The 17,232-nt window shown below is 32.4% G+C and overlaps 1 protein-coding gene and 1 pseudogene across 1 annotated transcript; one reads left to right on the top strand and one right to left on the bottom strand.

Moving 5' to 3' along the window:
* Window positions 1–633: 633 nt before the first annotated feature.
* On the top strand, window positions 634–4,946 carry LOC140964629 (G-type lectin S-receptor-like serine/threonine-protein kinase At4g27290; annotated as a pseudogene).
* A 3,982-nt stretch (window positions 4,947–8,928) lies between these two features.
* LOC140963728 (transcription factor bHLH112-like) lies at window positions 8,929–11,601 on the bottom strand. Its single transcript, XM_073423105.1, has 6 exons — window positions 11,184–11,601; window positions 10,290–10,992; window positions 10,088–10,153; window positions 9,940–10,005; window positions 9,778–9,831; window positions 8,929–9,581 (listed from the first exon to the last, which is right to left on the bottom strand). The coding sequence occupies exons 1-6, from the start codon at window positions 11,483–11,485 to the stop codon at window positions 9,429–9,431; spliced, it is 1,344 nt and encodes a 447-aa protein (XP_073279206.1). The 5' UTR covers window positions 11,486–11,601; the 3' UTR covers window positions 8,929–9,428.
* Between the last annotated feature and the right edge of the window lie 5,631 nt (window positions 11,602–17,232).

Here is a 17,232-nt window from a genome sequence, read left to right on the forward strand (position 1 = left end):
TGCTTTAAGAATTATGTAAGCTTGAGCTAAATTCGAGCTTTTATTATAAGATTTGATATCAGATTTTTGAAATTACCAAAATCACGAATATCCCAAACTCAATTCATTAATAACTCTTTATCATGTTTAACAATCTAGTTCGAGATCAACTCATTAAGCCGACTCGTTTTAAAGTTCCTTGAGTATGTTCGTTTTCGAGCTCATATATCATAGATTTGGATCGACTATAAAGCCGTTGTATCAAGTGAACCCCTCATAATTATGTTACATACAATCAAATCATCTTTTTTGATGATTGAATGCATTTCGAGAGTCCCATATTTAGAAATATCCGAACTACTTCTTCTCTATCGTGGATCGTCGAAATAAGCAAGAATAATATTTCTACGGAAAATGTCATTTATCGAGATTTCAATCGAGATATCTGAATCTGAAAGAGACATTAGGTCATTCTATTCGTATACTATTAATATGGACGACTAACTATAGCGCTCCTTGTCCGCATTCTAAAACATGCCATAAAAATTCAAATCTTCAACAAAATGTAAATAATTTGTTTTACTAACTAAATATATTTTTCGTTAACAGACTATTTCTCATCGCATGCAGTCAACGTGATAAATTTATGCAACAATGGAGATTGTGTATCATAATGGCGTATTACTAGAATAAGGGATAGATTTACATGCACAGTCTTTGCAATAATCTTTATATATTTTCATTTATTCACTCTTTTGATAATAAAATCTCGTATACTTTATTTTATTTTAACTGATACAAATGGAAAAATAATCCACTGAGTATAATTAAAAAATCTAAAAATGCAAATTAAAATAAGAGATATGAATGATTAATCCCATAAATTTAAATAGAAAGAAGTCGTTTCTGCTCTGAGATAATTTAGAAATTGGGCGTGTAATTCTTTTCCATTTTTGAAAATTACAAAATAAATAAAACAATAAGATACAAACTAATTTTCCATTTAATTCAAAAAAATAAAGTTGATAGCCTTCACATATCAATATTACAAACATACGTCCATGGATTATTGGCATTTATAATCTTCATTCCAGGTGGCACAGCCAACAACAGCAAGTTTATATCTGCGAAAGCTTTACTTTAGAGTCTTCTCTTGCTGTACTTTCCTATTACCAGTCAGTCCTGTAATCTCAGAAATCAACATCAACGCAAAATCTTCTTCGGTTTACATCAGGCCCGCCGAAAACTTGTAAATGGCGACTCTCTTCTGGGTCCTGACAGTTTTTTATGTTTGTGTTTCTTTAACTTCGATAATCGGGATTGAGGCTGACAACATTTTGTGGCCATGTCAAGTTTTAGAAAATGGCCAGACTTTAGCCTCTGCAAACAAAAGATTTGAACTTGGATTCTTCAATGGCTCTTCCAAGAAGGAGTCATGTGGGGATTTATGGTACTTGGGTATATGGTACCGGGGGATCAATCCGTTAACAGTTGTGTGGATTGCTAACAGCGCGAACCCTTTTCGTGGATTTGACATAAAACTTCTTTTGAATTCTTCTGGAGATCTTTCTCTTCATGATGATAAAAAAGACAGGACCTTGATTGTTAAAATGAATCGGCCTGTGTCCAGGCCAGCGCTGGTGCTTCTGGATTCGGGTAATCTCGTAATTCAAGATGGTAAAAATCTGAATGATAAAAAGTACTTTTGGCAAAGTTTTGACTTTCCTACTGATACATTGCTACCGGGAATGAAGCTTGGGTGGGACTCAAATTCCGGCAGGGAACGCGTTCTAACATCATGGAGGACACCCAAAGATCCATCAAAAGGCGAGTTTGTGTTTAGAATCGAATCGATTGAATCGCCTCAGTTGTTACTTGAAAAGCACAAGATTACTCAATCCAGGTGGGGTCCCTGGAATGGACATCGATTTAGTGGCGCCTACTTTAGGAATAGTAACTATTTATTCTGGCCTGTTTATCATTCTAGTTCTGGAGAGGTTTCTTTTAAATTCGAGACAATCGATGAATCGGTTTTACTGAGATTGGTGGTGGATCAAATCGGTGTAATACAGTTTCTGAAATGGGAAAATGATTCACAAATTTGGGTTCCAATAATGATTTTGAATAAAGATATCTGTGACAGGTATGGCTCATGTGGACCTTTTGGAGTTTGTTACCCAAACAATATTCCAAGGTGCAGGTGTCTGAAGGGATTTTCAGCCAATTTGTCCAATGACAGCCTCCGGATAGATCCCATGAATGGATGCAGGAGAAAGCTCACCCTGAAATGTAACAACGATGATGGTTTTGTGAAGCGCAAAGAACTGAAATTGCCTGATAATTTCACAGTCTGGCAGGGCTTGAGCCCTCAGCAGTGTGGGGATAACTGCTTAAAGGAGTGTTCTTGTATGGCTTACACAAACATAAATATATATGGAAACGGTAGTAAATGTGTCGTGTGGCTTGATAAATTGCTTGATATCAGATATTCTACCCGTGGAGGAGATACACTTTATATTCGTGTGGCACGTGGCGAACTAGGTATATCTGCTTCACTTTTTCTATCATCAGAATTTGGCATATCGAATGAATAACATAAATTTTTTCGCGATCCGGTTTGCATGGCTAGTACTAGTACACATGTTATAAATTTATTTAGACGCGATAAAAGGTTAACGAATCATAGTAAATGACAGTTGCGGGTGCAATGATCAATTTTAGTTTGGACAGGACGCGACAACAACGTAATAATGTATTTTCTGTAACAGCTCATGCACCGTTACCTTAGTTAATATTCGATACAAGATGCATGCGACGCATTCATATAATCTGTACGCCTTTATCTGATAAATGTTCCCATTTAATAATAGTCCTGGAAAACATTATTGAGCTATACTGTTAATGGTCAACATTAATGAACTTGCAAGTTGAAACATGCTGTCACAATTGGAAATCATCAATGTATGTTTCTGCATATACTGATATATAGCCAAATCACATATTTGATTCAATATGAAGCTAAAAGGTTGTCTTCATTCAGGCAATAAATGATGTTCTGTTTTATGTTCTTGGCCAGAATCGATTTCTTCTGCCCAGAGGCACAGAATGTACACAGCAATTTGCATCCTCCTTCTTTCAGCATTTTTGTGGACAGCAGCCTGGTGCACCAAGTACTTTACATCCAACTCCAAAAGAACAAAGAATCTAGGTGCATGAAACATTGTCGAATTTTTTGAGTTTACTTTGGTTCATTCCATGTTCGTGTCATAATGTTCTTATCATTTGTCCTATGCAGCAGATGAACTTGTGAACAGCCCATCTTCACGAGTTAAAGATGGACAAGACATACAATTCTTTAACATAAACACAATTTCTGCTGCTACCAACAATTTTTCCCTCACTAACAAGATTGGGGCAGGTGGTTTTGGTCCTGTTTATCAGGTATCTCTTTTATCCCATTCTGGGAAAAAAAAACTGTTGCCCAAAGACCTTTAAGGCTTGTGTTTTTATCATTTATTTGTGCCTCATGCACAGGGTGAATTAACAAACGGGCAGATGATAGCAGTGAAGAGGCTGTCTAAATTTTCAAGCCAAGGGGATGAGGAATTTCAAAATGAATTAAGCTTGATTGCACAGCTTCAGCACAGTAATCTAGTTAAGCTTTTAGGGTGCTGCACTGAAGGAGATGAGAGGATACTGGTGTACGAGTACATGCCTAATAAAAGCCTCGACAAATTCTTATTTGGTATATACAAGATTATAAGGAGAATACTTTCATTTCACTAATTTCATGCTAATTTCTAGAATACAAAGAAAACTTAATGGTTTTTTATGCGGGTTTGGCAGATCATGTTACTAGAAGAATTCTCTCATGGGAAAAACGCTTCCAGATTCTTAAAGGGGTCGCTAAGGGATTAAACCATCTGCATTCTGGTACAGAACTGAGAATAATTCACAGGGACTTGAAGGCCAGCAACATTTTGCTGGATGATGAAATGAACCCAAAAATATCTGACTTTGGTTTAGCAAGAAATGTTGTAGCTGAAACAGAGGAGATCACGAGGCGAGTAACTGGAACATAGTAAGTAACACACTAGCTACAATTGCGGCCACTGCAAACCATGTGTGGCCGTGTATTTTACTGTGGTAAGCATTCATGATTAGATGGCCTCTAATCTTTGATAATGTGCAGTGGATATATGTCACCAGAGTACGTGATGACCGGCCGTTACTCGACAAAATCAGACGTTTTCAGCTTCGGCGTTCTATTACTAGAAGTCATAAGTGGCCGAAGGAACTGGGGATTCCATCACCCTGATCATGATTTTAACCTTCTGGGACACGTAAGTTTGCAAACTATTCACCTTGAGGCTTGAACCAATAAAACTAATCAAAGTGTGCAGGGACGGAGCCAGAAAAACTAAGTTGACGGGCGAATTTTTTTAATAATTAATTATCAAAAAATAAACATTGCAATTGATTTAAGTTTTTATTTTCTATTCTCTTGATTTGTCATTTTTTGTTAGTGACTACTTTTCGATCCCCCAATATCTCTAGCACTCTATTCTATAAACATAACAAATTGAGGAGGCCGCCATGCCCTCCCTGAATTCGTCTCTGCCCGGGTGTATAAATAACTTCTTCATCACAATTTCCAGGCCTGGAATTTATGGACTCGGGGAAAAGCTTTGGAACTGATGGATCCAGTCCTGGAAGAATCCTTCCTGGAAAATGAGGTTACGCGATGCATTCAAGTCGGTCTTTTGTGCGTCCAGTATCACTCTTGGGAGAGACCAGCAATGCTGGACGTGGTTTCCATGTTGCAGAACGAAGATGTAATATCGATGGAACCTCAGGAACCTGGATTTTACAGCCTGAAATCATCCAGAGAGCTGAGTTCTTTAGCGCGAGCAAATCAAGAAACTGTTAACGGATTAACAATTACAACATTGACAGGGAGATCATAATGTATTGATTATTTAAATAGAAATTTAATTATACCATTTGATTCACTATAGCAAAATTATCACAGAAATAAGTCGCGCAAGTGCTGTGCAAATCCTGTGCAGGTTTTGTGCTAAGCTTGTGCATGTCCATTTTTCCAATATATACATAATATATAAAGAAAATTTGTTAGAATTTTAAAATCAGTGACTGCTAAGTTTATTTTCATTAATTAATTTTTTTTTCTCAATTCAATTTTAGATCTCGTTGAATATTAGGTATATCGAAATCATCACGCGAGCCATTGTAATTTGATTTCGATAAACACTTCAACATTCTAATATAAATAGTATATATATTTTTATTATATTTGCACTAATCACATGATTGAAAAACTCTAAAAAATTAAGATAAACTAAAAAAATTAGAAATTGATCAATAATTGTTGGACATATTTCGAGAAACGATCATTAAAATATGCAAAAGTAAAGTGTTTTTGAATTATTGAGGGATCATCACTATTCGATATATCATAACAATAAATAAAACATCATAACTAGTTTTTTTTAAATAAAATAAAATAAAATTTGCCCACGTGCCGAAATAGACTAGGATGGGAATTCATCTAAAATTGATAAATTTCCTATGCTTACTTTATTTTATTTTATTAACGAGAACTACAAATTGTAAAATCTAATGTAAAAAAAAAAAACTATCAATAATCTTTTATAGGAATGATTAATTAGGTCTTGAAAGAATCATACTTCTCTCGTCCCAAAATAAAATTCTTATAAGGAAATATCAGGAGCTAGCGTTCAAGAAAAATGAAAGACCATACATTTCAGCATAAAATAAAGAAAAACTATTTTTTTAGGCCACATATGTTTTTTTTTTGTTGTGATTTTGATAAATTAGCCTCGTATATTTCAATTTTTAATAATTTTATTATTTTTTATTAGAAATGCTGATGTTTCAGTGCTGCATTGTGTTTTGGTCAGATGTGATTTATGCACTAAATAATTATAACACCACTGCACCATATGATAGTTATTAATATTTAATTCTTCAAGGAAAAAAATGCTAAAGTCTTACGCACAATATTAATTAGACATCGGCACATGGAATTCGTTAACTAGTATAGTCAGTTTTTGGCATAAAAGCTTTATTTCAAGCTGCTAGGAATTTTCGGACTGGAAAATGATGGCATGACATTCCGATAGATAAAAAAAATGTGATATGATATGATTTCGGTGATATGTGATGGTTAATGTATTATTAATTTTTGTGATGAAAAGTTGTATAACATTTGGATGAATATTGAATGACAATCATGCCAAAATTTTACTTTGTGAAATGAATTGTATAATTTTTTAGCTAGGGAAAGAAATTTAAATCGCTCTCTTTTCAGGAACTCCTCCGTCTACTTGCTCATTTCCCTTCCCACAAATTCTCCATCAGTTTTCTCTCTGTGTAATTGGAACTATGGAGGAACAAAATGTAGGAAATTGTAATTTTTTTACGTAAACGTCATATTTACTAAAGTATTGAAGTTAGACATGTCAAAACGGATTGGTGGGGTGGATCAGTCCGCCACACGCCGCAACACGCCATTAGGCAGGGCGGGGCGGACCAACCCGTCATTTTGGCGGGCCTCTAAATAGACAACCTAGCCCAACCCACCTTGGGTCGCGAGATAGGCGGGCCGACCCGCTTATTTTTTTTAAAGAAAAAATGCTAAACAGTGTCACAGTAAATATAGAATAAAAATATATTTCAGTCAAATAGTTTCATAAAATATTTAAAAACATTGAAATAAAAAATTAAGAAAGCATACAACATAATCCATAAAAGCTAAATTGCTTAAATCAAACATGAAGAAAGTAAACAAATACTATAAAGTCAATTCTCATTAAATTTCATTCAATCTTGATCTTCTACATCAGCACAGAGATTCAGATTTTACCACAGTGAGTGATGGAGGCGAGGCGCAGGAGAAAAATAAGGAAGAAATACGATAAGATAGTGATGGAGGCGCATGAGACTTATTCCAATTTTTATATGAAACTTAAAAATATAAAATTCTACCATAATTTGACGGACCAGCCCGCCCTGTTTTGGCCCGCAACTCAAACGGACTAAGCCTGTTTGGAGACGCCCGTTTGGCCCGTCTCCAAACGGTCGGCTATTTTATCAACCTAACTCGCTCAAGTTTTATAGCAGGGTGGGCCGGCTCGACGAACCTGACCCAATTTGACAAGTCTAATTGAAGTAGTGCTGGAAAATACTACATCGACGCCAAAAATTTTATGAAATGTACCCAACAAAATATAAAATTATCCACTCAACTTTAACAAGTAAAACATGATAAGATTAAAGAACTAAATTTATAAGTTTCCCTGATATTATCATTAATTATAGTATTACATATTAAAAGAAACTTTGTGTTAAATGAATTTTTTTGTTGAATTCGAGATATTATATTAAAATTTAAAACTTTCAAAAAAATTAAATATTTTTTATGTTATGAGTGATATAAATATTTAATTAAAAAATATAGACATATTTTATTAAGACATAGTAGATATATATAAAATGAAAATTTATTAAAACATGTTTAATAACATTTTCCCTTAAAGAAAAATAGAATATTTTGTAATTTAAAAAAAATTGTATTTTTAATGTATAAAAAACAGACAATGACATTAAAGTTAATTATTTTAATTGTCTCAAATTTAATAATATAATATAATGTAAATAATATAACATCTTTGGTGAAAAAAAATTATAGTATATCCTCTAATAAGAATTTGACAAGTGGCGTGATGCCTATATGATATATAGTCTCGACTAGCTCTACGTAGCTCGATAGTGACATTATGCCGACAATTAACCATAATTTTTTTTAATGAAAATGAAAATTGTAATCTATATATAGTTTGAAAATAAAAGCGAATTTACATTAAATTACTTAATTGGCAAGGTGTTTTCTTCTTCTTCGGGTCAAAATAATATTTTTAACACTTGTTGGTCAATTTATGATCTTAGTCTACTAATTTTCAATTTTCTTCTCTTCTAACCAGAGTGTTGATATGGTGCCGGAAGACGATGAGGTTGCTGACGTCTGACACTGAAAAATAATGACATGACATAAAAAATTATTGACGTGGCTCCGGACATTAATTGCTGACATTTCTGATGTTACATTAATACTCCAATAAAAAAATAATAAAATTGAGAAAAATATAAATAATTGACAATATGACAAAAGAAAACATACGAGTTAAATAACTAAAAATATAATTTCTCATAATTACTTGAATTCTGGAGTTGTTTTACTATATATTTAGCTCTCCTGCAGAGTTGTATTAAGAGGTAGAATTGAGTTTTTTAATCATAGAAAAAATGATTTTTTTTGTTCCATTAACGAGTTTTGGTCCGTTAAGTTTTAAAAGTTTAGTTTTAGTACAATAAATTTTTGTTTTCGACTACTTTGGTATAATTGCTGACGTGACATGAGACAAGTCAATATTTTTCAATGTAATGTCAGTATTTTCTAGTATCACATCAATAATTAATTAAAATAGCAAAAATTACAAGTTAGTGCTCCAAAATCAAAATTAAAAAACTTAGTTGACCAAAGTCGAAATTGGACAAGGTAGTAGGAAAAAAAAAACTATTTTCCTTATATTATATTGCTTTCGTAACAAGAATTGAACTCATAGAACAAAATTGTCTGGTTTCTTATATTTTCTACATATTTATTATGGAAAATATATTTTAAAATTTTAAGTTATTTTTCGAGTTCTAGAACTGATATTGTATACTACTACTATCTCGATCTCAAAAATAGCAAGAAACCCTAAAAGCATGGCGAAAAGAAAGCCTTTCTAACTTCCGCCACAATAATAAACAATTGAAGAGTTAAAAAACACAATTAATTATAGATTAAATTCTAAATAATACCATCAACATCCTCTTTTCTTTCAATAATTAATAATTAATTGATTACATATAAACTTTTTGAATATATTAAAGCTGGTGGAACTGAAGCACTACATAAAATAAAGAAACAGGAACAAAGCTTCCACTAATATAATCTGCTAAATTTAGCTCTAACTCGTATTATATTACCTACACTAATTAATCTATAGCTAAATTTAGCACTTGTTCCTGTTCTTCACCTTCATCTTAATCAATCTTAAATTCTTAATACAGATTATTATATTACATTAATTCATCATTTGCCATCCTACACAAGATATGGCCCAGCATCGGCTGTCTTCCATGGACGGCCATCTCTTTTCTTTACCTTTTCTATTATTTTCCAAGCTTGAATTCTTGAGGCGAAAAAAGGAAAAAAAGAAAGACAAAAACAAGTTGGGATTCGTTTTAGCATTATCTTCTCTCTGTCCAGCTTTTTCATGGATAGAAATTACGATACAGTCTAGTTCTTGAAAATCAGTTGTCTTTTTTGGGTGTACCCTTCCTTGGCCTAATCCTTTTCTCTACCTGAAGCTGACTCCAAATGTGTGTGTCCAGAAATCAGATGTAGTCTCGGCAGCAACAGGGAAGGTGCCCGATATCGGCACCAGGCAAAGGCCTTGGCTTTTTAAATCTTGTTTCAGCCCTTCTCGATCCTTAGGTTTAATATTACACGCCTGCATAAAATATAAATCTGTTATATTACGACTAGTAACGTCTTAAATTTCCTTGATTAATCTTGAAATTTTTAATGAGGTAGTAGTTTACAAGAAACGATAATCAGTTTCAAGCATTTTCATGTATATGGCCTTAAAGCAGGTTGAGTGGAAAAATAAATAGTTGGACTTATCCTCTTGTTCTTAGATCTGATACCTGTTGATGTTGCAGTGGAGGAGAGCCATTTTTCAAATATGGAGTACTTAATACCTGTAAGCGAGAAACATACAAAAGTATGTGTAAAAATCTGAGTTAAAAGTGTAATTAAAGAGTATTAATGAAACATTTCGAGTTAAATTATTGCAAGGTCTAGCATACCTTGACTTGATCATGGAGAAACTCGATATATTCAATTGCTTCGTGGAGAACTGATGCTGTATCAGTCTGAAAGGATAATAAACATTCAGTTAATTTAAAAATATTAATTAAGCCTGTTGAAATGTGGAAGAAAGATTGAATATTTTACCTTCCCGAAAGGTGAAACCAACTGCTGGAGGGCGGTTATTCGGTCCCCAAGTTTCTCTTTTCGGACCTGTCGAAAAACGTTGGAAGTTATCATCAATTTTCTCGCAAGAAACAATGGTTTCTACTTCAAAAAGAAAAAGAGAGAAGTTGCCATTAATTTTTTTTCAAAAGCTGAGTATAATCTATCATGTCTATTACTGCACCTTAAAGGTTGGGAATGGTGATGGAGTCTCAATTCGGGGACGTTTGAAGGCCGGTTCGCTGCTGTTTTGTTTCTTTGTAACCGAGGCTATTTCTCTGGCTTCTTCGTGATGTTTTGCAGAATTGATATCGGGGATGCTGTTTTTTATGTTGTTGTGAATGGATGGAAGGATTGGGGAGTTTGTTGAAGGGATAAAGTTCGACGAATCATGGCGCAAACCTGAAGCAGTGGCGTTCCAGAAGCGTGTGTTGCTAAACGGCAAATGATTAGCAGGCTGTTGTTGCCTTGATGGCTGGATCACCATGGATGAAGATTTAGGCAAACTGGACAGTAATAGTTCGTTCGAATTCATACCATAACTCGCTTCCGACAAATAATTCATTTCCTGGTCATCTAAAAAAGATAATACGTGAGGCTGAGGATTATCTTGGCACAACAAATTCGGCATCAAGGATGAAGTGTAGCTATATGAAGATGAGTTCAGTGGAAAGTTGATTGATAATTCTTCGCAAGTTGCAGCACATGATTCGATGGAATTAGCGGCGGAATTTAATGGCTGATGCTGTGTAGAAAACTCCGGATTCACTTGTTTGAATGGGTTACTGGACAAATCTTCACAGAAATTATTGGGATTATTGATCCAGTTTTCTTGCCGATAATTCATGATTTGAGAATAATTTTCCTCTGATCTCGCACTTTCATGACTGCAAGATGACAAGAAGAAAACAAATGAAAATTTTGGACGATTGACTTCTTCTGCGGATGACTACAAACAAAACAAATTAAAAAACCAAACTTTTCACAAGAATGACACAGAATTTCTGGACCAGCAGCAGGGCAACAAGTTGGTTAAACAAATAAAACACTTCCGTAAAAAGTCAAATTAAAAACTTACAGAAAATCCTGATTCCAGCAATCAGTTGACAAGCTTCCATTCGAAATTTGAAGCTGAGTTTTCGGTACATCTTGAAGAGTTGTGCAGCTACCATCGGAAGCTGAACCGGCGGAGTCGTCGCTCGATATCACCGTGTTATTCATGTCCATCACCGGTTCATTACAATTACTCGGCCACCCCAAGTTTCCGAAGTCGTTGAATGCCCAAGAACATGGCGAGGAACCGAACAGATTTCTCGGCGAATTCCACCAGTTCCCGCTGCAAACTTGAAATTCTTCCGCCATAGCCACTTGTGAAATCATGTAAGTTACACGAGAAGTGCTTGTTCTTTCTGAAGTCAGCTGGATATAAACGTGAATTCTTGAATTTTGTGAGATAGGTTTGTATGAAAGTAAAATTTCAACGCAGGTCGACGTGTTATATAGACATGGATATATGTATACAGTTTAATGGAGCAGACAGTGAAGTATACTATGGGAATTTGGTTGACATTCGTGGTTTTGATTAGACAAATGAATTGTGTTTATGGAATTTATTGTATTAGAATTGGAGAAAAGAAAGAATTTTGCTTGAAATACTATTCTCTTTTTCATGTATTAATGTTAGTTTTTATTCTGCATTTATGATGTAATAGATTTTATATATTTAAAAATTAAAAAAATGTATACATCAAAGATGATATAAATTTTATGATTTTTCACTTTTGAATGACCACAATATGGATTAATCCAGGCTAATTATTAATAAGCTCTTGCTATTAAAAAAATTCATTAGATTGATAATTTCTAATATTAAATGTATTAAATCATTATGTTAGGTCCAAAAACGTAAATAATCTTGATTTTGATGTTATCTAAATTTTTTATTGTGTTTCTAACATACTTACTCATTGGGAGTAATTAGTAAGTGTCAAGTTATCGAAATATAATTCTAGTGCAACTTAGTTTCTAGGGCAACTGATTGTTTCAAGTATATCTCATAGCACGATGATCCAAATGACCAGCTACCAAGATGGTTGAACAGCCAACTCAGAAAGCCACAAGTAATAATTCAGACCGGCTCGACGAATTCACATTTTATCTAGGCAAAGCGGTGGTCACTAATCGAGCTGGATGATAGTAACAGCAATCAGCTTGACATCCATCATCTGTTCTAGTATTTTTGTGGTTTCTCTCAACTCAATTATTGAAATGAAACGATTCAGTTTGCATTATGAAGCTAAGATAATGATATATATACAAATCATCTTCATACGTCGAAGTCTGAATCAGAACATAAGAAGTTGATAAATGACATTGAATTTGTTGATACTCCATGGGATGAAGAATATAGTTTCAGCTGGTATACAATATCGTATTTCGAGTAGCTTTCTCATAAATACTCGAAATTGAGTGATTTTTAATTTTATGCAAAGCCAAGTCAGATGGCAAAAAATTTTGTGTTAATAACTTTGTCTAGATATCGAAGAATCAAAAATTATAATTTTTAGACAGAGGAGACTCCATCTAGCCGGACCGGATACCAACCAACCTATCAGAGAGCAGACTAGTCAACTATGTCTCAAAAAGATGTCGATAACTCATATATAACGGTTAAAAGTATCAAAAATTGTCCAAAACTCTTCCAAATGATTATATTCATGTATCTAACGTTTATATAATTTTTGGATGTCATAACTACAACATTTTAAAGATCAAATCAAGAAGATAAGAACAAATCTAAGGTTTGGAGCATGTGGGAGATTAGAGAGATATTCAAAAATACCTCAACTCAACAAAAAGAGCATGTGAGAAACTACAATAGATGAACTTTGAGAGATAAATCCTTCGCACCAAAATGAGTTGATATATAGAACACTCTTCCTTGTTCAAGAATAAAAGAAACTTTATTTGAAGAGAACTTACTCACACAAAAATGTTTATTAAGTTTTTGAGTTTTATGTTGAGTTTCTTCCGCTCGATTTTACAACCAAACTCAATATAATATCTTGATGTTTGGTTGATAGACACCGTATCAAAATTTTCTATATATATAAACTATTTCTTGCAAATTGATTTTGCATCATTATTTTTGCACGCCAACTACTTATCCTTGTAAGGAAACACGACACAAATGTATTACTTTACACATGCTATTTCTTGTTTTCTTTAGCGAAGCTGTTGGATATATTATCGACAAATTTTAGGCAGCATAAAATATAAATGATATTCCCTTCAAAAAAATATAAATGACATTATTTAATTTATTTCAAGTAAAATATGATATTTTAGATTTTTTTCAATAATGCTTCGATTTTAATATATTAATTTTTTAACTAGAAAACGCGTTTATATATTTTATAGGATACATGTTCTAGCACGCTTTTCCAAAATTAAACTTATTGATTTCAATAAACCCAAGTAAATATAACATTTGTTTGGTAATTGTATTTTAACAACTCTTTTGTTTAGTTAAGAAAAAGACAAAAATAGTATTACATCATTTTCTTCAAAAGAATATTTTTTTTGTCAATTTTTGCATATTCTGACTCAATCATTTTGTTTAATATAATATTTCTCAAATTCCAAAAATATTATGTCACTCTAATATATTTTTTTTTATTATATATACTTTTATTTTTATGATAAAATATCTTACGTCTACTCATTATCTGCACGAATATCAATTCAAATACCATAATTTACTAATATTTGTCTAATAAAATAAAATATTTTATCTGCCATTTCTTGATACTTTTCACTAAAACTTTTCCTCAAAATATTAAAAATAAAAAGCAAGCAATGCAATATAGAGAGCAATGCAAGTGTGCGAGTCTTCAATATTTAATAAAAAGTTACACGTTTTCTGGTACTAAACATTTCCTAAATCGAGTGATATATACCAATCACTCATTTGACTTGGAGTAAATAAATAATTAAGATTTATTGGGTAGACTCGTACGCGTAAAATAATTCAAAGGCTTGTTAGGTCAGTTCCATGAAACACCTGTTTTTCCACGAAGAAAATGAAGTCAGTGTTGGTTTCTATCAATTTTACAACCTTATTTGGTCTTGTAATTAATTGTTCGTTCCGACTCAAAATTCAACGCAGAGTATTTTTGTTGACATTTGACAGGTTTAAATTTTAAATGCGAGTTACTGGTTAATGAGTTGTCGATGTCTGTGCTAATCTCGAAGGTATTTAAAATCCATATATTTCCATTGTAATTTTTTTATTAACAACGAAATCTTAAACCTACGTCTTCTTTATTTACAAATTAGTTACATAAAATATCGATTTCGAATGTCTCGATTATTGGGTGAAATTGAAATTCATTTTAATTAAAATAAAACACTACACAAACATGCAAATGATAAATTTGAAATTTATGCTTTTGCTTATCTAAAATTACAAAAATACATTTGAAATTCATTTATTTGAAATTCATCGATCAAAATGCAACCTAAAAGATATTTTTTCAATTTTTTTTTACTTTTTTAGTCGAAGATTTATTATAATTAGACATTGATTCTCGAATCTGATACTTCATTTTAAATTCGAGACTTTGATATAAAATAAATAACAAGTCATCAATAAAAAAAACAATTTATATTGGATAAGTGTTAATAGAGAGAATTGGAAAGTGTCAATATTTATGTCGTACAATGATAATAAAAATGAAATCCGTTGAAATTACAATGTAACGAGTGTTTATTTTTCACGAGTTAAGCAAATGATTGTATTTTATGATTTGACTTGCATCATGAAATTTTGGCTTTTATTATAATAAAATCCTATTCACCTCGATCCCATCAATCTAATAACTGATTTGGCTAAGGCATAATTCTCTTATAAATAATCTCTTGATAATTTATCTATCTTATTTTATGATTATGTGAAATTTAATCAATCAAATCAAAAAAAAATATTTATCGATCAAATCAAATATCATATTAACTATCATTTTTTATTGTATTAGATTATTAATCTACATATTATGTATTAGCGAAACAGTAACATAAATTCTTCTCAATAAAAAAGTGGCGATTTGTATAACTTTAAAATTGATGCAAACATATATAAATCAAATTAAATTATGGTTAAATTAAAAATAAATTTAATTAAACATGTAACTCAGGTGATTTACATTTCAACTGGAGCATTACGACATTTTACTTTAATTAATAATAATTTTAATTTGACTCAAAGGTAGGTCAAAAGCAAAGCATTCAAAAGTTTAAATCATGAGTGAGAGAATCCTCATTTGGTAATGCACAAACAGGACCCGTGTGGTTCTAAAACGGGTCAAAATCGGGTCCCACACACGGCACGCGCGACCATATTCGGCATTGGGCCCCCTAACGGGTCCCAAGTGTCAACCTTTGATTTTGACTTTGTATTTTGTATTTATCTTTTTTTAATGCTTATTAATGTTATCAAGGTATTAAATTCCTATTTATATCTCGAAATTTCTTGATTTTAAGAATGCCAAAATTTAAATCTTTTTCGACAATTTTACACCTACCCAAATCTTGAAAAACAACTAAATTTCTTAACAAAAAACTAATGTGAAACTGTCACTCTCACACAAGTCAATTTTATGTTACAAATATTCTATTTATTTTATCAATAAAAAAATTTTATTTGTTATATCAAAAGTATTGTTTTTTATTATAAATATAAGAAGAGTTGAACCGTCTCACGAATAAAGATTTACGACATCGTCTTACCTACTCATTTCTTGAAATTCAACTAAATTTTGCATGGCCAAATATTAATGTTAATGGTGATAGGTGCCACTATTTTGGATGGAAAAAAATTTATCTGCAAATTTTTTTTATTTATCAAACCCATAAAATGTATAAATATATTATTTATTTCGTATCTAATGCAATATTTTTTAAAAAAAAAAACAGAGTAACCATTTTTATTTTATTTTAAATAGTAAGACAAAATTTAAAGATTGGGAAGTTGACCATTCGAGTATTAAAATAAAATAATAATAATAAATAAAAAGCCTTTATTTTTGTGGACCCCTAAGTAAACGTGGTCAATTTGGAGGGGCTTTAAGTCACAGCCATCTATCCACTCAATGGATTGTATGTTTGTTTTCTAGCAATGGTTTGGAATGTCAATAATGCATTTATAATTATACATTTATAATTATATTTATATATAAATTACTCCTAAAAAATATTTTATATATATATATATATATATATACGTATTTTGCAGGGGAAAAAAACACGGACGACCGATGATGTCACCCTGACGCCATGAGAGGGTGTACATCTCATGGCACGTGGCAGCCAGGTGGGAAACGAGAAATGGACCTCACAGTATGATAGCTGTGTCCCAAGTGTTGCTCTAATATTTAATATTCTCTTTAAAAGGTTACCATGAATAGAAAAATCGATCATATGGATAAGATGTTTTTTGATTCAGATGAGATTGTAAATCGAATGATGTACACATGAATTTTAGGTATATTTTCGTGAGAAATATTCTTCACATGACTACACGAGGATCGTTCCTGTGGTGCCAGACAGTATGATCTTGTCATATCACTTCAACTCTTACCAATTTGCCAATGTCCCTGAGACAGCTCTAATATTTAATCACGTTAGACGGTGGACGGTTTATATCATCTTTCATATTTTGGTCGGTTCTGTCACACCCGTCGTCAGTAGTGTCTCGGTTTTCTTGTCTTGTGTAAATGTTTAAGAATTTGTTTTCTTATTTCATCTATTTTCAGTTTCTGACCACTTGGATCTTTATTAATTAAAGGATAAAAGACTGGTTGGTAGAGGATCAAGATTCTCCGATATAAATATAATTTTGTGAACTCGATTTCTACCTAAAAAGAGGTCTTCCTCTTACAAACCAGTCACTGCGTATGACTTCTTGAATCGTGTACTCTAGAATNTGCACAAAAATTAGTTTTGATTCCATTGTTTGTGGATAGGTTGTGTGGGGCCTTCTCTGGAAACCGTGACGTGCTGATTACATCATAAATGGAGCAAGTTAGTGATTAGATGAGTCAAATCTGAAGTAATGGGCCGAAAACAAA

The sequence above is a fragment of the Primulina huaijiensis genome, chromosome 18 (assembly GCF_012295235.1).
Source record: "Primulina huaijiensis isolate GDHJ02 chromosome 18, ASM1229523v2, whole genome shotgun sequence".
Lineage (NCBI taxonomy): Eukaryota > Viridiplantae > Streptophyta > Magnoliopsida > Lamiales > Gesneriaceae > Primulina > Primulina huaijiensis.

Coding starts and splice junctions, on each gene's coding strand:
- LOC140963728 (XM_073423105.1), bottom strand. CDS start 11,485: ATGATTTCACAAGTGGCTATGGCGGAAGAATTTCAAGTTTGCAGCGGG. Junction 9,832..9,939: donor TTCTCCATGATCAAGTCAAG/GTATGCTAGACC, acceptor TCTCGCTTACAG/GTATTAAGTACTCCATATTT. Junction 9,582..9,777: donor CTCCACTGCAACATCAACAG/GTATCAGATCTA, acceptor TATTTTATGCAG/GCGTGTAATATTAAACCTAA.